The following is a 25716-nucleotide window of genomic DNA, read 5'->3' on the forward strand; positions in this document are numbered from 1 at the left end:
TCCCAAAAAGGGGCTGAGAACAGAGCTCTGGTGTCACTCCTACCACAAACCTCACTACTCTGTCTCCGTCCTCATACATGTCCTGCACAGGACAAATTCCTCTTTCTCTTTTAATTGACATCCAATGTGTGGTGTATACGCACATTTATATTCCATGTCATGCCTTCGATTTTCACCTTCAAACTTGTGATCTTGTCTGATGCTTTTCTACGGTGGCTCCTAGAGACAAAGCACATACAAACTCCAAAACACTTACAAATTCCAAAACACTTAAAAATTCCAAAGCACGTACAATTTCCAAAGCACGTACAAACTCCAAAACACCTACAAAACTCCAAAACACTTACAAACTCCAAAACACATGCAAACTCCAAAATACTTACAAATTCCAAAGCACGTACAAATTCTAAAGCATGTACAAACTCCAAAACACGTGCAAATTCCAAAACACGGTCAAACTCCAAAACACAACGGAAGTGCTCCAGGACACTAGGGGCAGTGTTGAGTTTTTCTTACCTACTGGCTACACAAGCCAGGAAGTACCAACGACCGGATTTGGGGTGTGGTAGTAACAGGTAAATGAACCTTTTTTTTTTTTTTATTTGAATATATATGAGTGTGGTTGTTCTATCCTTGTAGGTGTTTTCCACCAGTATCCAACTCCATGTGTTTGCAATAAACTTGTCATTTATTTTGCAAATTGAGCTCAACACTGCCCCTAGCATCCTGGAGCAGTTTCGTTGTGTTTTGGAGTTTGGATGTGTTTTGGAGTTTGCACGTGCTTCAGAGCTTGTACGTGCTTTGGAATTTGTACGTGCTTCGGAGTTTGCATGTGTTTTGGACTTTGCATGTGTTTTGGACTTTGTACGTGCTTTGGAATTTGTACGTGCTTTGTCTTTGGTACGTGCTTTGGAATTTGTAAGTGTTTTGGAATTTGTAAGTGTTTTGGAGTTTGTACGTGCTATTTGGAATTTGTAAGTGTTTTGGAGTTTGTACGTGCTTTATTTCTAGGGGCCACCGTACTTTTCCCCTCTGCAATGCTTAAACTCGTCTTCTGCTTCATTTCACTTCCTATTTAAACCATAGCAGAAGAGCCCTTTGATTGCTCTTGCCCTTACTTCCCTTCCTTGCACACACAATATATCTACCTTACTTCTCACCATCATATCAGGCACCAGAATCAGAATGAGATCTCCAGCATGGAGATCTCATTCTTCATGATCCATGGATTTGATTTGGCCAACATTTTAGGCTGGATACCCTTCCAGATGCAACCCTCTGGAAGCAATTTATCCAGGCTTGGGACAGACACTAGGAGTACACTGGCTTGGAGTTCCAACACCCTACCCTATGGCTTGGTTGGCTTATATAATAAGCGCTGATGACAATCTTCTGTGTTTGTGGACTGAATTCTCACACATCAACACAAACTTGCAAAGAGGATAACACCTTCCAAACAGCTGAGTAAACAGCCCTGGATTAGGTGTGGAAGTGCTACAGTAAGGACAGATACAATATGTGACTGCTTTCTCACCTTATAAGCAGGCACAGGAACAACTGTCACAGATTAGATAGAAGAATTCCAAAAATAGTGAATAACCTCAGTTATTCTCAAACTCAGGCTACGTCCTAATGCGTTTTTGTTTGAAAACGCATCGTTTTCTCTCCATTTTGGCCTCCCGTCCACACTGAGACGCCGTTTTCACTCATGGAAAACACAACGTTTTGAAAAGGCTCTCAAAAACGCATACATTTGAAAACGGTGCTTTCGCGTCGCAGTGTGGACAGTGAAAACTGAGACTTTCTAAAACGATGATGCATGTTAGTCATATGATGCAGTCATGTGACCAATTAAACTAAGATAGCAGAGGGAATTATACAGCAGTTGTTTTGTCTGCTCTCAAATTTGACAGCCCTATTGAAGACTAATATCAGTCTGTACATGCTCCAGATAGCTTTTCTTCAAATTCTTTAACTCTCACTCGCTTTTGCAACTTTGTACTTTTGTGTTACTCGCAGCAACAACTCCACCTTGTTGTTAGTCCATTTAACAAACTTGCCGCGACGTTTCAAAGAGCCGGAAAGTAAATAAGCGGCAGACAGAATGAGGCAGGTCGAATCTTCTTGCGTTTCATGCATGCGCAGTACTAGAGCCTAAGCGTTTTCGGCTGTTTCAATGACGACGCACAACTCTGTGAAAACGTGTGGACGCGGAGCATTTTCAGATGAAAACGCCGTTTTCAAATCTATCCAGGCTAGTGTGGACAAAGCCTCTATGTCACTGCAAATGCAGAGATGTTTTTCCATAGTTCCTGAAAAGAAACAAAATTTACCTGGAAAGTAAAATATACATTTTGGCTTGTTTTCTCAGGTTCCCATGAATTGAATCCCAGCTTTACTTTGTTGTACTGGCACAATCCCACTGCTGTACCTCACTCTTTGTCTTTCTCCTCAGGTGTAAAGTCTGCTGTCACCATGTCTGACACTGAGGAAGTGTAAGTGCCCGCCAATAATGACTCATGCAGTGGCCTCATGCTTCTTCTTTTTTTAAACTCACTCTTTATCAAAAAAAACAAACATTTTTGTTTGATATTTGAAAGATGTATTTTTCATGTTTCAGGGACAATATCGAGGGTAAGTGACAACCACACAGTTTGGTTCATTCTCATCTAGCTAATAAGTCATGGAGTCTCTGTTCGTCTGCCGGTATGTTTGTCTGTTCTTCACTTACTTTACTTAAGTGATCATCTGATCTACTTCAAACTTAGCAGGTGTGCTACCCATGTAAGTGCACTGTTTTGTTTGAAGTCTTTCGGATGAGGTAAAATCTCATTTTAGAGCCTCGATGCTTGATTGTGTACATTCCTCTGTTATATCCATTGGTCTACTGTACACATTGAATAAATACATTTTATAGAAAACAGCAAAATATTTCAGTTACAACATTAATAGAATATGCTACTTTTATTTTTCACCTGTCACATATATACTGAACTTGAAAGTGAAAATAGATTTCTCAGAGACACTTGCTTTCCTTTTGTCCCAAGCTACACTGGGAATAATGTCATAAGCCTTTATTATATTGCATTTTGCCATTTAAAATACAAATTAATCATTTCTCCTATGACTGATTCTTGATCAAATTCAAATTTAAATGTGATTATGAAATGACACAATGTTGTTTGTTTCTGCTGTCCCACCATATATTTTTTTTCAATAACTGAAGAAGAGGAAGGTAAAGACAACTGAATCGGCCAGACATCACAACCTTTATCCACTGTACTAATTGTTGAGTTGTTTGTTTCACCCTTAATTTGAAGTGTTTGATGTTGGCACCAGCTGTGAAATTACTATATACTAACATCTGCATAGATGAAATTAGGATTCCAACAGGATTTAGGATCTGCAAAATTAACCTTCCACTTTTTATTCTAGTTATATTAGAAATATTTGGGGTGACAATGCTACTACATCTGAACCTTCTCTCATGTATGTACAGTGTAGAAGAAAAAAAGAAACTCATAATCTGGGAGTACTTGGAATAAAAATAGAGCATATTATTGACTTATTAGTTTATTCATTCATTCATTAATCCATATTTATTTATCTTTATTTTGTTACTGCAGCATAACTAACATCTAACTCTCAATCAAATACTTCCAAGTTAAGGGTGACTTCTCTGGTGGAGTGAAGTTTTTACTCACATGGAAGAAAAAATGTTTTTAGCATCCGGCTATCTACATTTTTCTCGACATGTGACTTGTTTACATGGTCATCTGTTAATGTCAGTACCTCCGTCATTGACCTAATTCACACAACAGCTATTTTTTGAACACCTGATGTAGCAAACTGCTTGGATGAACACCGTAATGCTTAGTTATTAATCCAAATATCACAAGCAAATCGGGTGTTGCTCAAAGGGATATTTAATAATAGGATGTTATGATATCTGTGAAAAGCTTTTGGACGGGTTAGTTTCTAGCTAACTAACAAGATAGAGCTAAAAACTAGTTTAGCAATGTTAGCTTAACTTAATAAACATTTTATTAAGTTAGGCTAACATTATTTTCATTGATCATAGTTTCCCTACAATACATTTGTGAAACATTTTGTAGGCAGTAAACATGTTCGTAGGGTTTATCAGGTATATTAGCATGTGTAGACAAGCTTAAATTGTTCCTTAATAAAACTAAAGGGGTGTTATCATTAACATTGATAATGTCATAATAATCTACAATATTGGAAATATAATGTAAAACACCAGTTTTTCTTGTTTTTGAAAATGCCATGACAGTGTCTTTTAAAATATTTCAGAAATGTTAGAATAGTAATAATTCATTAATATCTTACATTTTGTCAATATTAGATTGAAAAACATGGTGTTCTAAACATGAGCTCAGTTATCATCTGATAGCTTATAGGTTTTTACATTGATAACCTAAAATGATCTTTGTGAGCCAGAATGTTTGTTCTTCAGTTAGATTTATACATCAACAGTTCGATATGGCTTCTGTGTGAAAGGTCAACTGACTATTTTTCATCATCATCTGTTTCTCTCTCTCTTTGTTCTCCAGCAGCACTGTTCCTTGTTCGCTCAACTATCCTCTCTGTAACTAAAGTACTCTCTCACTTTTGGTTTCTAATGGCTCTGTCATGTCTATGGTCTTCATTAACGGCCTTTTCCGACATCCTCCCTCTCCCCGGTGGTTTGGTGCATGCTGTGTGCCCGTAGCCCAGGAGGAGGTAGTAGAAGTAGAAGTAGCCCCTGAGGCGGAGGCCCAGGTAGAAGCAGAAGCAGAGGTAGAGCCTGAACCAGAACCAGAGCCAGAGGTGGTGCAGCAGGTGGTTCATGAGGAGGAAGGTATGTGGCATGGGCAGTCCCGTCACCTTTTTTCTGCAGGACATCCAGCACTTTAAACCATAGGACAGTCAGTCCTGTAACCATCCACACACTGCAAATAATATCCTGCCTGACAAGTCAAAAGGACAAACACTATGACTAAAGTTTTTGATTTTATATTTGGAAATATTCAGTTCATTTTTATTGGCTGAACAATACAGAGCAAACCCCATCAATCAAACAACCCCTTTAAGAAAGCACTTGGCGACTGTGGGAAAGAAAAACTCCCTTTTAATAGGAAGAAACCTCAAACACAACCAGGCCTAGGGAGGAGGGGCCATTTGACATGACCAGATGTGGGTGATGGGAGGAAGACAGGATGAAACACATAACAAATAACTAAAACGTCCACAAAAAAAAATAAAATCCACTTGTGGATTATTATGCACCAGCTAGATTTTGTAGTATGAATTCTGAATGCTCAGTAAGTTGTTCTTAACTCATTATTTGCAAAGTAAATATGCAGTTTATTTTTACACTGTAACGGTGAAAAAGCAGAAACACCAATCATCCTAAAGTTTTTTGTTTGTTTGTTTGTTTTTTTACTTTCCATTCACACAGACATTTCAAATTCCTTCAGAACAAACTGATAATTTCTCATCTCCAGACTACATATGTGCTTTTTACATACTCTGGAGCACTGATCTCAGTTATGTCAAGACAAGACTAACAAACCACACTTCACCTTTAATCAGATGATTAAAGACTCAGGTGCCTTGTTGGGTTCGATATTTTTGCAGTTGACTAATCTAGTTCCACTTTAGCTTCCATTTAGCCCTTTCCACTGGTGTTGCCTTCTCTTCATAACTGCCCTGTTTGAAAATAAGAGGGTCTGAAGATACCTAGATCAAATTAATGGATGTTTTTAATGCAGAACAGGTTTTTAAATCTTTAGAAAACCAGAATTAGCTTACCCAAGTTTACCCATTGTCTAGTTACCCATTGTCAAATTAGCCACAACATAGCTAGTAACAGTATGTCTCCTCCAAATGTGAGATGTATTTGACTCTTTTGTTTTCTTAAATATAAACATATGTATACATTTAAACATGTTTGCAGGGTTTAGACTTAGGTGAAAACACAAAGGGTCAGAATATGTTTTAGTTCTTGGAAGGTTCCCAGGCAGTATCAGCAATTCAAGTTCAGGTGTAGTTTACTGGTGCTTTTCTGGTGCTATCCTTAGATTATACGATTTCTTATAATCTAGGTAACATATCACTATGAGATGCTGGTCACAGTCATGTACTTTACAAAATGTTATCATTCAAAAACAGAACAACAAAAGTTGCACTGGCATACTGAAAAATCTTGAGTTTATGAATGCTGTCATTTACAGTATCCATACATTTTCCACTTTAGTCTTTTTCTAGTGACATATGCTAAAGGGCCTTTTGTTGTAGATACTGCTTTTGGGAGTGCACTGCAGCAAACATGTAGATTTTGCTCTCTAAAATGTCCAGTTATAATTGCATCATCATCAGTGTTAGAAGAGACACAGTAAAACCCTTTTTCATTGTCCTGGTTAAGCAATATTGCTGTGTGTTTGGAATATGAGCTGTGCATATAAATCTTGAAAGAGAGGACAAGAACATTCACTGCTTTTACATGAATTGGTTGCCCTTCGTCATCTATGGTCTTCTATCCACTTAGTGTCTCATTTTGTTTTTATAACCTTCTCCAGTGTTTTGCATTTTGGCAAACTCGTGTCACTCTGTAAGACCAAATCATAAAGGATGATGGGTAATTTTAGCCATGTAAAAGCAATTTGCAATTTCTTTACCTTTCTTCAATCCATGTTTAGCTTTCTTTTTTTCTGTGTGTATATTAAGAGTGAGACCAGCAAATTGCTCTGTAGCATTTACATTGGGGTGTTATGGTGCAAAAACATGTTGTCAAGCCCTCGAATCCATTTAGAATCTTTTATTACAGAGTCACTGCAGAAGTCCCTTGCTTTGGTGTACTATTGCTGAACTAATGAACTCTTGCTGTACTGCTTCAATTTAATAATTTTTTGTTGGAGCTTCATGGCCCAGGCACAGTTGAGTAAAAATAGTATGGCAACTTTCAAGTTAACCATTTTCAAGTAGCTGTATCATCCTGCTGGTAATCCATAGATTGAATATGCAACTTTCTTAGTGTCTGCATAACTGACTGCAGTCATTCTCAGACAGATTTACAAAGGTTTTCAAATAATAACTATTTATTTCTTTAGTGTTGAAAGCTCTTCTTAAAACTCAGTTAACATGAACATTCCATATCCAACATTTGATATGGAGTCAGAAAAATGCAGCTGCCTATCAGAATAAAACTTAAAACAACAGCTGCTTGCGACGTTAATCTAGAATGAATGCATGCCATAACATGGGACTTATGCAGTGGCTGCTGCTGCCTACAGTATGAATATAAACACCCCAATATTGTAAATGTGCTTTATAAGCTGCGCATCATGAAGAGGACAGGAACAGGCTGCCCAGTCCAATCACTAATGGTTTCTGTTCTGCTCTTGCTTTGGATGCTTGCTGCATGCAGAGGCCTATGAAGAAGAAGGTATGTAGAATTGAATTCTTCTCTGTTCTTCTCATTGAACCTGTTCTTTGTTTTCCTGTTGGCTGGGGACCTTTCACACATGTATAATTGTTTTTCTGATCTTTCTTGAAGAGAAAGGCAGAATTAATCAATTCGGTTTAGTCTGTGCATCAGGTGACCAATGTGACCTGGAGGAACGGGTTGAAGGATTCATTAATACTGAGTCATGGTTACGGGCTGCACCACTCATCTGTGCTTCTTCTCTTTTTTGCATGATTGTGTCCTGCCAGGGGAGGAGGGAGATCAAGATGGTAGTTTGCATTTCCTGCTGAGTCCATGTTGCTTTGCCTGTTTTTTCCCTCCCCATGTTGTCCGTCTCTATTTTATTTTTTTTATAGTAGGTTCCTGCAAGAAAATAAAATGCTAATCACACACTTCCCAATCCCAGTTATGTCTTTACCACAAAAAAAGATTAACAGTAACAGTTACAAATACAAAGTCCCTCGTTGTGACAAGTGTGCACTGATGTACTGTATGTTCAGTAAATTTAACTATAAAAGGTTTCTACGTGTTGATTTATGACACCGCATACTGATCCTGATTTGCACTTTTTAAATCATACTGTTTTGATTTACACACTAATGCACAAAAAAATAACAGAAAAGTAAGGTAACACACTACAGTGGCCTCGTTCCTGTGCACCGATAGGCTTACCAGCAAATGCTACATCAAATCAACATTCTTGTTTCTTAGTTTAGGCCTGTAGAATGTAATATAACCTGTGACACTCTGTGATACTTTTAAAAATAAATAATGGTGTCATATAAGCAATACATCATATTGTAGATTCTTACTTTTTTTTCCTCTATAAAAACCTCAGAAATATAAGGGGACTATAAAATATTTTACTATTAATCCTAATTCTTTCTTACATAATCTTACATAATGCATAAATGACAAAATTGTAATTTATTTGTTATCGAATATCTCTTCATGCACAGAGTAATTTTCTAGCCTTTACTCTTAATAGCTACATATGAACTCACTGTGTAAATTTCCCACAATTCATGCTGTGTAATTACATTAGGCTACTTAAATCAGAAGCTAATGCACAGTAATCGGGTCACTGTTAATGGAAAGTATTGGACAATTAAAACTCACTCTTATACAATGATCTACTGGAGGTGTGAAACAACCTGCAGCCTCAGAAATAACTCAGCTTGTCCACTTGGATCTTCTTCCCTAATTAACCAGCAGCACTTTAGACACTACACTCTCTCTACATTTATATGTCTAATATTTTAATCTCTCTCCTGTCCCTGTTGTGTTTTTGTTTTTCTTTCTGTGCCAAAAACCCAGAAGAGAAGCCAAAGTTTAAGTAAGTATGCACTATTGTTTGAACCTGAGGCTTTTGCATAGCTAGCATCTGTACATTTATATACTATAAATTACCTTATTTGTTTATACCTCTCATACTTTATTTTACAGGCCCACTGCTCCAAAGATCCCAGATGGCGAGAAAGTGGATTTTGATGTAAGCTGACTTGTTAAAATGTTAAAATGAAGACAGAAAAGGATTATACATAAAGCTGCAGTTGTGGCTCTCCCTCCATACGCTCACAGCTTAAAGTTTATGATATGCAGTCTAAGAAAATATTATTATTACTACTACTACTAAGGCACCACACACTAGTAGCTACTAAGACCGTATAAAGAACTTAAGTCCTATAAGAGCTTGTCTCACTTCAAAACTAAAAACCAGACCTCAACACTTTTGATCATTGTACAAAAAGAAGAATCCATTTTAAAGAACCAGATTTGTTTTTTCTAAAGTAAAAGTCAGTTTAATAGCTCAAGTAGAGTTTAATTTTTTAATATAAACAAAAATTATAATTACTCAGCTTTGAGTCCATATTTTTTCCCATGGACCATGCTCCACCTGCAGTGACTCTGTGTCTGACCAATGGGCCATCCCCCACAATTTGACAACTAGTTGTAAAGGGTAGATGTACTGGTTCTTATATCGCGCTTTTCTACTCTATTTAACCAGTCAAAGCGCTTCATACAATGTGTCTCATTCACTTATTCATACCCATTCACTCACTGTTTTCCTTTTTTTCTTTTCTATCTAACGTCATAGATATCTGATGAATGTATTAGATGCAGACTGGAGCAGCCAGCAATCGGCCAACAACCTTCCAATTATTACACAGTGTAATCTGCCGTGTATATAATTTGCAACTACTCTGTTGCTACTAACTTACGGTTCTCTAATAGTGTTGGGCTAGCAATCAGCTGTGTCATGTATGATCACAGCTAGTACATGTTTATGAAGGCAGCCTCATGCCGTTCTTGTCTTACAGGATATCCAAAAGAAACGTCAAAACAAAGATCTAGTAGAGCTGCAGTCACTGATCGATGCTCACTTTGAGTGCAGGAAGAAGGAAGAAGAGGAACTCATTGCTCTCAAGGAGAGAATTGTGAGATTGCATCCCAATTATTTATTACAGAATGAACCCAGAATATGTAATGGTATTTTCTCTGTCAATAAGCATTGCGGGACCGTCAAGTATGTTGATTTGTGTTTTCAGGAGAAGCGTCGTGCTGAGCGAGCTGAGCAGCAGAGGATTCGCGCTGAGCAAGATAAAGAGCGGCAGGCCAGGCGGGAGGTACGCATAAAACTGTCTCTTTTTGATCTGGTGTGAATCAGAACAAAATACTAATCTCTTTTAACAGTTTGGTCACTCTCTCAAGTAATTAATGATTCCAGTAGTTTGGTTAATCTTCAGCAGCAGGCAAGGATGCAGATGAAAAAAAGTTGGATTTATTAGAAAAATCTTAGAGTAGTGACACACTGATTGCTACTTATTCAGATTTTCAAATATGCTTCATATTTCACTGCAGCCATAATTTCATTCAGGAATTTCAAAAATCCTTTGGACAAACTCAGTATAAACAGAAAAGCTTTTTTTCCTTTTTTGCTCTGGAATAATCAAATTTTAAAATTCATTCTGCAGGCTGAGCGGATGAGAAAGGAGGAGGCCGACGCTCAGAGAAAGGCTGATGATGATGCCAAGAAGAAGATAGCACTGACAAACATGGGATCGGGCTTAAGCAGCCACCTGCAGAGGGTACCGTGTGTTTCACTTATTAAGTTTCAGATCTTTGCTACAGCTTCACACAAAGCAGGCAGCTAAATAATTGTGCAGACTTACAGTTTTAACTGTGTGTGATGTTTCTCTAGATTGAACAGAGAAGAGGCAAGAAGCAGACTGAAAGAGAAAAGAAGAAGAAGGTTCTTGCAGAGAGATGCAAACCCCTGAACATCGATAATCTCAGCGATGACAAGCTGAGGTAACCCAAAGGGGAACAAATGAAGGAAACCCACAGAAGATATTTGTTTTGGTTTTCACTGTTCTTTTCAATTCAATTCAATTTTTTTGATATAGCTCCAAATCACAACAACAGTCGCCTCAAGGCGCTTTATATTGTACAGTAGATCCTACAATAATTTGTTCTTTTAAAATGTATGAGCAACAGATAGATTCGAACAGCAGCTGACTCAACATGAAGAAGATGAATGATTACCATGAAATATTTCACAGATTACAACTAACTGAGCTCTTTATATGCTATATAACAAGTGCACATTTTGAGTAAAGATTTATATTCAAAAATTAAGGCAAATATCTCACAATTCTCATGTTTTCTTGACTTTCAGAGAAGCTTCATAAAATACAGTATCGTATCTTTACAATCATACATACAATGCAATCAGGCACTGTTAAAAGCAATAACTTGTCAAAAATTATCTTAGAATTCTCCCAGAAACTATAAAAACTCAACCCAAAATGGTAAATGAACATGGTTCTAAAAATAATCACTGCATTGCTGTGACACACACAAAGTCAAGCTCAGCCAAAACTCAATCAGATTACCTGATCACAGTGCCCACCCACAGCAGCTGATAGCCTTCTGGACATCCAAATCTCATACAGGCAGTGCTCTAGACTAACTTTTTGCCACGGTTGCACTGGTGTGCCTAACTTCTTTTCTTAGGCTTACCAGCACAAAAGTTAGGCGCACCCAAATTTTTCAACCGCATCACTTAACACCGCAGTTTTACATGTGCACTTTTTTGGGCGGAAAATTGCTGCATCATCTTGGCCTCCTCTGACGACCTGTTTGCTGCTGCATGCCGCTGAAAGGCAGTGGGGAGAGGGGACACTTGGGCAGTGCATTTATGGCGGCATATAATGTGTTTTCTGGATACACGGTGCTTTTTCAGCATTCAAAGATTGATCGGTCCATTCTTTTCATCTTTTTTCATTACCCACAGCTACATCAACTTCTGTCGCGCCAAGGCTACTCACTAGGGCTGGGTATCATCACTGATTTCTATAATCCATTCAATTCCGATTCACAAGGTCCCGATTTGATTCGATTCAATTTTGCCTCAGACAGTCAGAAATATTATAATTCTGGTCATTTATCAGTACTGATACATGTGAGACTCCATCAGAATTGTGAGCATCACAGCAGATGCCTTTGTGTCAAAGTAACTGAGAATAAAACACAGAAAAACATGAAGGAGATTTTCCTGGCCTGGCTTTTTATAGCAGATAACCTTAAAAATATTCTGCAATATTCTGCAATTTTGCATAATTTAAGTTTAAATTTCTTCAGTATTGAACAGTAGAAATTAGGCTTTCTTGTCCGAGGACATTTACGTTAAAAAAAAAAAAAAGGACAGCGGCCAACAGCGCTGTAAACAATGGTAGACTGGTGGGTAATAAGCGAATGAATAATGCAGAAGACAGATTTTTAGATGGGAAACTGTTCTTAAAGTACACTGAGAGAGAAAGAAAGAGAGAGAGAGAGCTGTGCATGAAGTGTGATTGGAAGCGTGGTGGAAGCAAACAGCGAAAGTCAGAGGGAACTAATGACGACATTTATCAAATGTGAAGCATAGTTTGGATCTTTTTTTGCTGCTGGTTTAGTGAATTTTGGTTGGAGAGAGACAAAACCTGCAGCTCAGACCCACGAACGCTTCAGAATCAGCGAGCTGTCGGCTTTTAGCCCCAAAATATATTTATATTTAAAAGTCAATCCAGGATTTAATGAATCGATATCACTTTATTCAAGCTACTCACCTCTTTCTATCCGCCTGCCCTGCACTTTCAAACGTACACACGAAAGACTACAGGAATATCTGGACCACGGCCAATCAGAGAGGTCCCGCCCCTGGCTATCTCTGTTGACCACACGGAGACTTTCAGAGTTGCGGAGACTTTTTTTTTTTTTACTGAACAGTTGGTCGCACCAGTGCAACCTAAGAGATATTTTAGTCGCACTATTGAAAAATTTGGTTGCATTTGCAACCAAATTGGTCGCACTCTAGAGCCCTGCATACAGGCCTTGCTATTTAGGCTTTTCTAGTCTGCCCACAGTTGTTTAGCACTGCAAGCAACTTTGCAACCCACTTCCATCCCACTTCCCCTTTTCCTGATGTGTCTTTTTATGTCATCGATCCCTGCTCTGTTCAGTTGAGTCCCCCTGCTGTTCTCGCAGCCTCTTACTGAGGATGCAGTATTTGAATGTTTAAAATGCTTGAAAAAAAACAAACAAAAGAAGATGGATTAAATTTTTTTAAATTCAGAATAGTTTTTCTTTACCATTATGTCAAAAATAGAGCAGCTTGTGGTGAATTTTCACGTGCCACTTCTTTAGTATTGACAAAAAAGCTAAGTGAAAAATTCTTACTCTTTTTGGTAAAGATGAAAACTGCTTTTTTTATTGCTTTAGCCATAAGACTGAATCCTTGGTTTGTGTTTGCTAGGGAAAAGGCGAAAGAGCTGTGGGAATGGCTGCACAACCTCGAGGCAATAAAATATGACCACTGTGAGAAGCTTAAGAGGCAAAGATATGAGGTTGGTAAAGAAATATATGTACTGGTTGCCAAATGTCCTGGTTTGTCTTTTTCACCTGAAGGTAGGGTCAGATATTTTCACATCCGATTAATACCTCTTTTGAGATCATTCTCATCATTTCCTGTCTGGTGTTACTTGTGCTACCACAACAACAACAAGTAGCATTTCAGTGTTCAAACATACACGTTTTCTAAGTATCTAATGATGATGTCTTTCAGGTTGTTTCTCTCAGGAACCGTATTGATGAACTGCAGAAACAGTAAGTTATGAACATAAACAGACCACATCAGGCAGCAAAACTAAATACTACTAAATTCCCTCTTCTTAGGAGAGTGATTAAGACATACAAGGACAGAAAACTGTTTTTGTAGTAATGTTGCACTGATTTGACCTTTTCCTGACTCAATCTATTAAAAACACTCACAAAGTAATTTCATTTTATGCTAAAGAAAGTAAGTTTATTATTTTGTCCTCTCATACACTCATGGAGCTTTTCTGATTGTCAAAAGAATAAGTTTCTGCCTGTGCACCATGTGTTTGCAGATTTAACTAATATAGCAAGCCAGGCGTTTTCTCTATATTTTGCTTTACTATGCTTCGTCCTTGTTCCTTTTGCAACATCATTTGGTTTTGTCTGTAGATTTAAAGTCTGCAGCATCTGTAAGGACATTTATAGGATATACTTCATCCCATAGACTTTTCTACATCCATGCAACCGTATGCCTTCTGGTTACTTTTTGAAAGTAGTCATAAAACATGTTTTAGCAACAGAGGGCGCTGTTGACTTAAAGCTTTTCAGTCCTGTTAAGCATGTTTAATTCATGGGCAGAAGCAGCACACCAAAGACTCCACTCTGGAACATGAAGTTGTAGATCCCAACAAACTGTTTGAATTACAAACAAATGAAAATTTTTTGTCTTTTTTTTTAACCCTCTGCATATTACCGAATTTCCCAGAGGAACCCACCCGAGGGATTAATAAAGTTAAATCTTATCTTATCTTATCTTATTATAAATTCAATTTAATGCAAGACGACTGTTGTTCATGGTGTGTTTTTGAACTTGAAATTTCAATTCAATTAAGTTTCTTTTTTTTTTTTTTCTTTTTTTTTTTGTCTGTCCCATTTGGATCTTTAGCCGTCAGAATTGTTGTCTGAAGACCAACAAGGATACCAAATGGATTTATTTTGCCAAATGGATCATCATGGCATTGCCGTATTGGTCCATTTGATCAACCTTTGTTGTTATTATTTATTTTATTTTCGGTTGTTACAGATGGGACAGACATGACTGGGGGATAGGAAAGAGAGGAAGGAAAAGAAAAACAGAAGGGAAGAGGGACAGTGAGAAAGGGCACTTACAAAGACAAAGAGAAAAAGAAAAAAAAATCTCCTGGATCACCTGTTGAGAGAAAAAGAAGAGAAAACAAGCAAAAAAAAAAACAAAGCAACATACTAAACACAACACCATCCCGTTAATCTAGCTAAGTGTGAACAGCAGTAAATACTAAATATTGAATGTTGTTGTGCAGCACACAGGACAGACAGCGCACAATGTGCTTTGAAGTAGCAGCTAAGAAAGGTGTAGTTTATGTCTACGAACAGTGAACACCCGTGTGCACACCTGTGTGGATCAGCGCGCTTGTATACAAAAGGTTTCTCCATGTAACGGTCTGCTAGAGGGTGTGGGGGGCCATAGCCCTGTCCCCCAGGGCATGAAGCAGGCATGGAGAAGATCCAGGCTTCAGACATCCAGAGGCCCCAGAGTGCGAGAGCCCAAGGTGGACCACCGGAGGGGCATCCGTGCCACCCTCCTGGGAAGGGCTGAGGAGATCCCCAGACGAGGGGTCACCCAGTAGCCACGGAGCAAAAGCCAGAGGGGGCTGCACTGGCGTGCCCGCCGGCTCTGCCGGCGGCCAGCTGTGCCAGAGTGAACCAAGCCGCAGACCCCGAGGCCGGAGGCCCGGGGGGTCCCCTTTGCCCCGGAAGAGGCCTGACCGAGCGACAGGCACCAGGCCCCGCCAAGTAGCCACTGGGAGTGAGCTGGTGCATACCTGAGCGCCCAGCCCCAGACACCAAGAACCACCAATGCACCGACCCCTGAGGGCATCAGTCACTGGCAGGGAGTGTGGTGAGGGGAGATAGACCTCCACACTTTGGAGGGCCTGGGTGTTCCCAGAGAGGTGGAGTCTAAGACCCGACCTGACATATAGACAGACAAACAGGCACACACAGACACAAACATGCATTCCCACCCTCATGCACACATATACAAACACTCAGCACTCACCCAACGTAGAGATAGACATATATGGACATGTACACACAATCACACTCCCCAAACATACTCTATACCCCGGGTCCAGGTACCCTCACCCCCAGAGGGGGAAACGGCACCCAGACCCAAGAGATGTGACCCTTTCCCCCGGGGTGGAGGCAAGCAGACCGCCTCAGGCTCTGCGGCAGCAGGGAGGCCCATCGGACAGCCAACACCTCCTCCCAGCCCCCTGCCCCGATGGCTAGTAGAGAACGGGGGTGTGTGAAGACCCCATACCTCCCTCCTCCCGCTCATGTGTAGTGTTGCTGCGTGTTGTTCTAAAGTGCATTTAAAACAAGGGAGGGCATGGTGCTGCTGCCAGAGAGCAGCAGGTGTTAGCACGGCCCCTCCCAAGAACCCTCAATGTCTACATGGATTTAAAATTGAGGGGTGGGCACCGGTGCCAGAGGTAAGGTTGAATACACAGACCGTCCACTGGACGCTGTTAACGTGGTCACCCTCAAGGCCCTATATATATATGTGTGTGTTATGAGAGTGTGAGGAATGTGGATGTCTAAGTTGTGGAATAAAATTGAGGCACAGGTGGCCAGAAGGAGACAGAGGGGGGGGGGATGCCTCCCCTGCACCCTGGTGACACACCCGCACCCCAAGGCCCTACCTGTGTGGGTGGGTGTGGTGGAGCGGGAAGAGGGAGGCAGCCGGGGATGGGGAGGAAAAGAAGGGAGGGGCAAGATGCCCCTCCCTAGGGCCAGCTCCCCCGCTGACCCCAGTAGGCAACCCCGTCCTCTGGTACCCACCAAGGCAAGGGAGCCCAGGCCCATCCAGACCGGGGCCTACGGTAGCATTCAATTAAGTTTCACAAAAAATTTCAGTCATAAAAAGAGTCACCTCAAGGCACTTTATTTATAAGGTAAAGACTGTACAGTAATACCTTTTATTTTTAGAATATACTCTTACCTCTTCACACTAAAAGAAAGGGGGAAAACATGGAGTACACTAAAAGGTTATCAGGAAATGGTTTTACTTGTCTGAAACATTTAGCAAATAGGGCTGTATGTAGCCCTTGAATAAACCTCTGCTTATAAAATAGTCTTTGTTCAGGTATTCATACAGTAACTTCACATTAGCATGATGTGTGTGATATTCATAAAGGCCTACTGAACAGATCTGATTCTTGGGGATTTTTTCGTACTTTGCACCTTGCAGCAGCAAGAAGGGAGCCGCATCACGCCGCAGGAAGTGAGCATCCCCTCGGTGCCAGTCAGCCTGAGCAGGAGGCATCTTCAGTCGGCCACAGCAGTAGCTCCAGTCGCCCACCCGATGACATCCACAGCAACAACAACAAAGCTAGTGCTAGTGAGATAGTTTCACCAGGATTTTAGCTCAAGTAATGAAATAAACAATAAAAATTATGCTTTGTTTGTATAAAGAACATGTGGCACTTTAAACAATCATCTGTGTGAATGCATTCATTTCTCCTCTCAGTTTGTCTGTTAGAATAGAGAAAAGAAAGAAAAGAATAGATAAACCTTGTGCAAGTTCAGCATGAAAAAATAAGAAGAAGAAAAACTTTTGAAAAACCTTTTATAATTTTCACATCATATTACTTTTTTCAGCTTTAGCCAAATTGTTGTTTTTACAAGCAGACTTTAAAAGAAACTTCAGAGACACTGCAATTATCAACATCTTTGTGCTATCAACAGATGAAATGAATGATGACTGTATGTAAAATAAGGAAAGTCACTCATAGAAACACAAAAATAGAATTCAGCTCTACAGAAGATTGTCTTTGATCTTTTGGTTTACCTAACAGTGATGTTTTTAAAACGTGAAGATGATTTTAGAGTGAAACCAAAAGTATCCACACAAGTTACACCACCTGCTCAGCACAAGTGGAGACCAAAACTAGAGGTAAAAGACAGCTTTAGGCTGTTTTTGTCAGTTGGACTCCGAATGAATAATACTCATGATCTTTGACTGTTGCATTGACTTAAAAGGTGACCATATATCAATGGTGTGTCCCCAAAAATCCAGATGTTGGCAGCTGTCTCTTATTGAAAATGAAGAGTAAAATATAAGGGAAGATGGAAGCTATGGGGTGATCATATTTAAATAAAGGAATCAGAATATAAATATGTCTTTATTTACATTTCAGTAATACATAAATAATATAGAAACATACTGTGTTACGCAACAATTTTAGCAACCATTTGAAATTACTATATGGTATTATATGAACAGTCAACTGCAGGTGCACCAAATGGTCCTCAGTTATCATCAGCATGTATAAATATCCAACTGTCGTCTCTTTTATAGCAGTGCTCTGATTTATCAGCCACTCTGCAGTTTTCGGTTCATCCACGAGGCTAAAAACTGATGACGCTAGACTCAAACTTAATTTGTCATCCACCAGAAAAGTCTTCAACCACAGGAAAAAATACTTTATCTAATTTAGTGAGACGCTAGCTTAAGAAAAAAAATGTATTCTATAAGTCCCTAATCTGAAGACTTAAAAAAAAAAAAACAACAGGAATATTACACTGTTGTTGTTGTTTTTTTCTTCATGCCACCTGTATTCTCCTCCTCCTCCTGGAGGTAGATGTTTTTTGATGAAAATGAGTCCCTTCCCCCGTCAGCTTTAGACGGATTCACAAATGTTGCTGGACTCGGCAGACAGACTGGAGATAGCAGTGCCGGTGTGAGGTGATCCAGGGCCTTGGGGGACCACGCTGTCCCCAGGGGGGGCTGCAGTCTGATCTGTGCTGATCCTCTCTACAATGCTGGACAAACAGTCCAAACTGGAAATGAGTGATGTTTTACTGCTGCTGCTGCTGCTGCAATCTTTAGAGAAGAAACAGGAGAAATCAGTTTTGGTTTACTTGCTTTTGTTGGTTGAATTAAAAGACTAGCTTAAAAAAAACCTAGTGCATTATAAGAGTTACTGCTGCTGATAGTAGCCGGCACTAAGAGAAGTACTGATTGTATCAAAAGAGTAAATGGTCAACTCCTGCATAATTCTCCTTTGAACCACATGATGGTGAAGCAAATCAGTGTAGTGTCCAAACTACCCTGTGTTCATTTTTCATGCTAGTGTTCAAGCTTAATAATTATGCATAATTCTAATTTTTATCATACTAGCATTAATGTTTTAGCAGCTGAAACAGCACACTATGCATTAAAATAATATATATATATATATATTAAAAAAAAAAAAAGAGAGAGAAATTTTGGTTTTGTCATCTGTCAAGACAGCAAGAACTTAGAACAATGTGATGTTGGCTGCCATCAATAACTTCACCAAAATTCTGGTAAAATGTCAGCTTTTGGTGAAAGTTTTCATAAAGTTTTAAAGAGAGTTTATAAAACTACACTTGTGATGTCATTACACAGGAGATTTAGTAGAAAAGAGTGAAGACTGACTGATGGGTTAGTTCACTGGATTGAACTGGACTCAGTATATCAAAATGGTAATAGGTTTAAATCTGCCCTAAAACCATTTACTGTGTGTCTCCTCCCGGCTTTTTCTGTCTTCTCTCCATTGTCCTTTCTTTTTAAAGGCCAACAAACCCCCATAAAAATGTATTTAAAAAGAGTAAAAGATGATTTTACTTTAAAACAGAGAAGAAAAAAGAGAGGCCATTTTAAACAATAAATATGTTTTGTTAAATAATAAAATTTTAATATTCTCGAAGACTGTAAAGGATTGGTCAAATTAAAAAGAGAGCAAACACACAGTTGGAAAATTGCAAACTGATAGCAGTTTTATAAGAAGACAATACTGACAAACTCACCCTCTGCTGTCTGGCTGCAGTACGAAGCGTCACTGTTTTCACTTCTGGCTGAACTCGGCGAGATAAAATCCACCTGAAAACAAGGATCAGACCAGGTCACAATCAACCACAAACATTTACAAAAACTGATGGTTTTCTTGATATTTCAGCCTGACTAATTAATCTAATCTAACTGTCTCTGATTGTTTTATTTTATTACAGTAATCAAATCTGAGTCCTGTTTATAGCTAAATTTACGCACTAAACTGAAATTTGAAACAGCTCATCTAAAGTAAACATGTAACATATAGTACAAGAAATGCATTTGAAACAGTCGTCTCACGCATATTTAAAACTGTGACAAATTAATAACTGCAAAACATTTCAGATGCATTTGAGTCCATTTTGCAGATTCCATTAAAAAAATTCTTCACTGTTGCCAACAATAAATATCCTCAACAGATTTTTCACATTTAACGAGGCAGCACATAAAGTGCTCAGCTGTTCACGGACTCACCGAGCCATCAGAGCAGTTGGAGTGGGGGCTGGAGGTTCCTGAGTCACACCCATAGTGTTCAAGCTGCGGGTAGAAGCTATCATCCTGGCTGTTTCTGAGCAGCGCCTGTAGTGACTCAATGTAGTTGATTGCATTGCGGAGGATCTCCACCTTGGGCAGTCTCTGGTTTGGATTGGAAGCTGTGCAGCGTTTCAGTGTCTCGAATGCATCGTTGACTTTACTGAGTCGTCGCCTCTCACGCATGGTTGCCGCTTTCCTCCGGTCTGCATGGGTTGTCTTCCTCTTGCAGGCCTTGCAGGCCCACAGCAGGCAGTGACCTGCCTGGTGGAGACCCCCAGGGGCCCTCACATGCTGGTCCTCTTCTTCTGTGATGGGGACGTGGTGCTGAAGATGGTCCTCTGACTTCAAAAAGTTGGCATGCATCAACCGGGTGTCAAGGTCATCAAAAAAGTTCAGGTCACTGGTGCTGAAGCAGGGGTCATAGAGGTCATCTGCTGAAGAGAGAAAGAAGGGAAAGTCTGACAGATCCATCGGACTCCCTCCGAAAAATCAAAGGTGAGGAGGATGAAAAGGTTTCTTAAAAACTCCTTGTGATAACAGGAAAAAGACAATAAAAGTCTCCTTAATTAAAAAGCCATAACATGAAAGGTGTGAAAAAAAGAAGCTGCTCGTTGTCAGTCAGCTGGCCTTTCAAAAGCAAATTAAAAGTGACTCTGTGGAGCTGAGAGTGTGTTTAAAGGGATAGTCTGTGGAACTTCACCTCCCTTAGCTTAGTTTGTTTTTATAAAGGAGGCAGTGTGGAGGCGGGGCATGTTGTGTAAGGGACCAATGGTGTGAGGGGTGTGTCTGTTTGAGAGTGTGTGTGAATGAGTGAGTAATGTGAGGTCACTGAGGTGAAACTCAGCAACAATAAGGAAGCAATAAAAAAGCAATCGTGTCCATCTTTACAAATCATTCAGTCTGTTCTGAATACATGTCATGGTCCTAGTTAAGTGATCAAACACATGTGTGAATGGCCATTCAATAGCATCATTACACCTCTTCCTAAGAACCTTAGTTTGTTTCTGATACCATATCATTCTGTGTATGATACATTTTTATTGTATATTTGTTGTATCACAAATGATACATTGGGTGTTTTTGGCAACTTTTTGTTAACAACAATGTTAATTTTAGAAAAAAAGAGTTTTGTCCATAACATTTTGAAATTATGGCAAGTTTTGATCATGTTGATGAGATAGAGGTCTCAGAAACTCATGTATCAAATACGATACAAAGGGCATTATAGGGTTAAAATTACCAATATATATAAATATAGCGAAATATATCCAAAGGAAAGCTTAATTATTATTAATTTGCAACTATGTTCTTTTTCATTCTTAAACACGTTTGTTCAAAGGTGAAGATCCATGCCACAGTAAATCAGAGAGAATTCCTTTCAGAAACAGTGCTATAACATTCAGCTTAATGTTAAAAACAATAACCTACACAAGACATTTCAAAAGATTTTCTGCAATAAACAAGAATAGAGTTGTAATGAAGTTACACTAGACAAGCACAGTGATTTACTGTGGTGTCCTAACAGTCCTGCTGAGCAGGTCAACGTGTCACACAGCCGTCAGGGCTCAGATCTAAGAAAGAAACGGCTCCCTCTCTTCCCTGTGTATGTGTGTGTGTGTGTGTGTGTGGGGGGGGGGGGGTGTGGGGGGGGGGGGGGCAAACAGGTGAACAAGGTTCTTTTTAAAGATATAAGTGTACACTGTTGAAATCCCATTATTCTTCTAGACTCATATGAATTGCATGGAGCCTTGTAGGGCCTAGAAATTTCTATATATGACTACAGATACATCCAGTTGAGGTCAGAGATTTAAATACACTCATCATGGGCACGGATATCATGGTAATTTGGGGGTTTAATGATTTCTTTTAATTGGGTTAATTAATTCTTTTCTGGGGTGGAATGATTTTACTTTAATGACTCTACAAAGATGAATTGGATGCACAAGTTTGAACATATTTTGGGATTGCTCTCATTCACAGAGGTATAATCCTTTAAATTAATGCTCATGATGACTGTATGTAAACATCTGGCCACAACAGCATACATTTGGTCACTATCACCACGAGAAAGTCTGAAGGTATGAAGTATGAAACAGACTGAGAGATTTTATTAAAGGCTTAACTGCAAAACAATAAGGACATTTTAATTAGTGATTATTTTTAAAAGTAGACTTAACCATACCATTTTTCTTGCCTTCAGGGAACCAGTACAACATAATGGGGTGGTACAGAAGACCTCACTTCACAGACTCCTTGCAGCTTAGTGGGAGAGCGTTAATTTTAGCAGCTCATGAAATCGAAGACATGTGCCCTTCTAGCTGAGGTGAGCGCTGGTATCATTTTGGAATATCCCCTCTTGCTCTCATATCCCCCCAGTTCAAGCGTAACCTTATGGCAGTGCAATTAAATGTCACTCTTGAAAGTAACAATGTTCATGTCATTGCAACTGGCAAAAACTATATAATAGGAAGGAGGAATTATGTAAATATATGAGAGCGCTTGCATTGAGTACAAATGGAGTTTCGGAGGGGTTTTTTTTGTTTTTACACAGAACGTGAGAGGTTCTAAGTTAACGGGTGACATTGGCCGTAGACATGAATGTTAATGGGAATTGTCTGTCTCTATTTATTGGCCCAGTAATGGACTTGTGAGCTGTCCTGTCTGTCCTGTCTCAGAGTACACCTAGGCAAGTATTTAAGAAAATAAAGAGGGGCTCACAGAAGCTGAATATTCACAAAATCACGTCCAAGCAACACAAGGTCAATAATCATATGGTATACTGACAGGAATACTGAGCTACCAAGAAGAATTGGTTGGTCGTGAAAACTCATGCCATTGAGCTTGGTGCACAGTTTTTACACTGGTCTTAATGCCTGAGGAGGTTTGGAACTCTGCAGGTACTGAGTCAGCAGAGCGTTGGCAACTTTTCTGATTTATATCTTTCTGTTATAAGGTAGCTTTGTAGTAAATGTACTGGACTTATTTACACTAGAAATGGTGTGAGGAAATTGCTAACATGAAAACTGATTTACTGAGTTCCACTTCAGATGGAGAAAAAGTGCATATAGATAGATAGATAGATAGATAGATAGATAGATAGATAGATAGATAGATAGATAGATAGATAGATAGATAGATAGATAGATAGATAGATAGATAGATAGATAGATAGATAGATAGATAGATAGATAGATAGATAGATAGATAGATAGATAGATAGATAGATAGATAGATAGATAGATAGATATATGAGACTGGATTCCAATGACTTAAGCAGGCTCAGTGTTGCTTGACACTCATCTAATCTCATCATGACATGTTTTTACTATAAGGTAACAAAATATCACCAGACATTTCCTTTTATTTAACTCAGCCCTCTGGCTTTACTTTTAAAGGGGGTATCTAGTTCTGTCTCCTCCATCAGCACAGGCTCAATTTGATCCTGCAGTTTGTATTGCTATTAAGCAATACAAACTGCTGTTGCTACAATTCTGCCTTATAGTCTGATATTAAAGCTTATGAGTAAGGCTATGATCTGACGCTATGCAGCTGGGACTGTGCCTGAAAGATTCAACATCTAAGCAAGCCGCCAAACAGATGCCTGGTCAGAGCCAAGCAGAAACTAGTTAGTACCGAGCTTTGAAGATGGGTGTGGCTGAATATTTGGCAGCTGTGTGAACATGTAAAGCCATGGACTAAAAAATAAACAAACAAAAATTTACATTGCTAGATAACTTCTCACACACTCATTATACTCATTATACTCATTATACAGACTCATTATACTTAGACTGGCTATTCGTGCACAAATACATGCAAGTATGCAAACAGTTAAGGCAATTCACTCACTTTGCATGGAATTTCTGTTTGTATCATCAGATAATAGAAATTTTTATTGAACAAGCCCTTTGTGTAGTCAGATAGAAACAAAGTGACTCATCTTTGACTATGTGATACTCATCTGATATTTTGGTGTTTCTGTGTTTCTGTGCTGATTTGCAGTGAATGTATCTGCTTTCTTGCAGAACTCCTCCCGAATTTCTCAAAATCCCCATCACGCATGTATGAGTTTGATGCCTGGGAAAAATACTCCTCATTACTTCGTCCAGTCTTACGCCATCAGCTATACACTTCTTCTAACACTGGATGTGTGGGAGGCATGCTGATGTGAACATGTAATATTACATGAAATATAATTAACTAACTACACCACCACTACTAACTCCACGGTGTTAAGTATTTTGATGCAGAAGAGCCTGGTATCAAAATGTAGACCTTCTTTATTGGCATTAAAAAAAATCATGCTGAACAAAAATGTGGATTTTGGCTTTAGATTGTGATGCTTGACTGAAAATTGAGGTTTTATCTTTGTTATGAAGATTTCAAAATGTTGAGGGGAAAATGTGATGTTCTTTTTTTTCATGTAACATTTACAAATGTATTTCCTCCATTAAACATTATAATTTGTAACTGTTGTAATGCTCTCTCCTTAATTTTTTTCAATAATTTGATCATTTGCATTTTGTTAAATTTGCACAAATTCAACCAGAATATTAACCTTAAAGAGTCTTACATCCTAAATCATAAACACAATTTTTGTTAAGTTTCTTTCACTAAATTGTATTTTTTTTAAATAATAAAAAAAAATTGTGGAGCATAACTAAATGTATTGTTAGCCTTTTGCTATCTGGCTCACAACTTACTTCAAAGTCTGAAGTAAGTTTAAAAATGGGAAACTAGCAAATTTAAGAAACAGTTACCCCATAAAGTGTATGTGTCAAAATGTGCTTGCCTTAATTGTTTATTTTCTGTAAAATAATTAATAATTAACCAGTTAATTGTTACTTAATTTAATCAATTAAGTAAGTGTTATTTTATCAGTACTATCTGATGAGCTTCCATGGAATAATTGAGCCATTTCCTAGCAGGCTGTTTTTCCATGTTTTTCCATCTTCAATCTGGATTTTCCATGCTCTTTATGTTCATCTGCTGGCTGTTATACTGGATGTCTCACCTTCATAAGTACCCTTGTTATCACACTGGGAGCTCATGCCCCATCAGTTTTTACTATATAATATAAGTTGTGTTCAGTGACATACTGCTGTTGGAGTTGATTTCCAGTTTTTTTATTTATTTTGTGTTACAAAATGTGATGACTATATGCATACTTATAAAACTACAAAACAAAACTAGGAAAACTAAACTATATTTTCTTAATTCATGTAAAGTGTGACATTGCATGTAGTTGCTTAGTCTAGTAGCCATGAAAATAAAAAAAAGAAAAGAAAAGAAAAACACTGCATAAATCAGCACACCGTCCTAACAGTTTTGTTTGTTGTGGCTGTTGTTTTTTCTTCCAAATGAAAAACAAACAAATGGTAAATCTTCACTTGTCGTCAGCGTTGCCATCAAAGCTCAAACGAGGAAACCATGAGACCTCAATCTGATGGGTCAAGTTGGGACACGCACAACAGCCTGCCAAACCCGGATGTGGATTCCAGATGGAGCCCCGAGGGAAACCCACAGATACACATAGCAGTTTTACAACTCCTGTTAACAGTTACAGCAAAGTGATTGTCGTCTGGCTTCTGAGAGGTTTCCCTCCTTCTGTCTTTCTTTTCAGTGGAGGGGAGACGCAACAGCTTCAGATCCCTGAAGGTCACGTAGACCTTCAAAGAAAGCAGTTGTCACCAAACAGCCTCTGAAATCATCCGTACATCAGCATAGTTAGGGGAAA

The 25716-nt window shown here is 38.9% G+C and overlaps 2 protein-coding genes across 3 annotated transcripts; one reads left to right on the forward strand and one right to left on the reverse strand.

The window, feature by feature from the left end:
- Positions 1 to 2475: 2475 nt before the first annotated feature.
- Positions 2476 to 16875, forward strand: tnnt3b (troponin T type 3b (skeletal, fast)). 2 transcript variants are annotated; one of them, XM_063479905.1, is made up of 14 exons: positions 2476 to 2498; positions 3222 to 3235; positions 4733 to 4861; positions 7430 to 7447; positions 7717 to 7737; positions 8786 to 8804; positions 8915 to 8960; positions 9790 to 9906; positions 10018 to 10095; positions 10444 to 10557; positions 10671 to 10780; positions 13266 to 13356; positions 13575 to 13615; positions 16839 to 16875. In XM_063479905.1, the coding sequence occupies exons 1-14, from the start codon at positions 2476 to 2478 to the stop codon at positions 16873 to 16875; spliced, it is 858 nt and encodes a 285-aa protein (XP_063335975.1). The 2 variants fall into 2 exon arrangements, with proteins under 2 accessions (XP_063335975.1, XP_063336057.1); XM_063479987.1 differs by lacking the exons at positions 3222 to 3235; positions 4733 to 4861; positions 7430 to 7447; positions 7717 to 7737 and adding an exon at positions 4367 to 4379 and having other exon boundaries at positions 2476 to 2493.
- Positions 16876 to 18270: 1395 nt separating this feature from the next.
- On the reverse strand, positions 18271 to 20450 carry LOC134631594 (myoblast determination protein 1 homolog). Its single transcript, XM_063480123.1, has 3 exons — positions 19920 to 20450; positions 19420 to 19496; positions 18271 to 18466 (listed from the first exon to the last, which is right to left on the reverse strand). Exons 1-3 carry the CDS (start codon positions 20448 to 20450, stop codon positions 18271 to 18273), a joined length of 804 nt encoding a protein of 267 aa, XP_063336193.1.
- Between the last annotated feature and the right edge of the window lie 5266 nt (positions 20451 to 25716).

The sequence above is a fragment of the Pelmatolapia mariae genome, linkage group LG1 (genome assembly GCF_036321145.2).
Source record: "Pelmatolapia mariae isolate MD_Pm_ZW linkage group LG1, Pm_UMD_F_2, whole genome shotgun sequence".
Classification (NCBI taxonomy): domain Eukaryota; kingdom Metazoa; phylum Chordata; class Actinopteri; order Cichliformes; family Cichlidae; genus Pelmatolapia; species Pelmatolapia mariae.

What these genes read in the sequence shown, in the direction of transcription:
- tnnt3b (XM_063479905.1), top strand. Translation starts at nt 2,476, where the DNA reads ATGTCTGACACTGAGGAAGTGTA. An exon ending in GCGAGAAAGTGGATTTTGAT is followed by an intron (nt 8,961 to 9,789) that starts GTAAGCTGACTT and finishes CTTGTCTTACAG; the next exon opens with GATATCCAAAAGAAACGTCA. An exon ending in TTGCTCTCAAGGAGAGAATT is followed by an intron (nt 9,907 to 10,017) that starts GTGAGATTGCAT and finishes TTGTGTTTTCAG; the next exon opens with GAGAAGCGTCGTGCTGAGCG.
- LOC134631594 (XM_063480123.1), bottom strand. Translation starts at nt 20,450, where the DNA reads ATGGATCTGTCAGACTTTCCCTTCTTTCTCTCTTCAGCAGATGACCTC. An exon ending in CCAACTGCTCTGATGGCTCG is followed by an intron (nt 19,497 to 19,919) that starts GTGAGTCCGTGA and finishes CCTTGTTTTCAG; the next exon opens with GTGGATTTTATCTCGCCGAG. An exon ending in AGCCAGACAGCAGAGGGTGA is followed by an intron (nt 18,467 to 19,419) that starts GTTTGTCAGTAT and finishes TAAAGATTGCAG; the next exon opens with CAGCAGCAGCAGCAGTAAAA.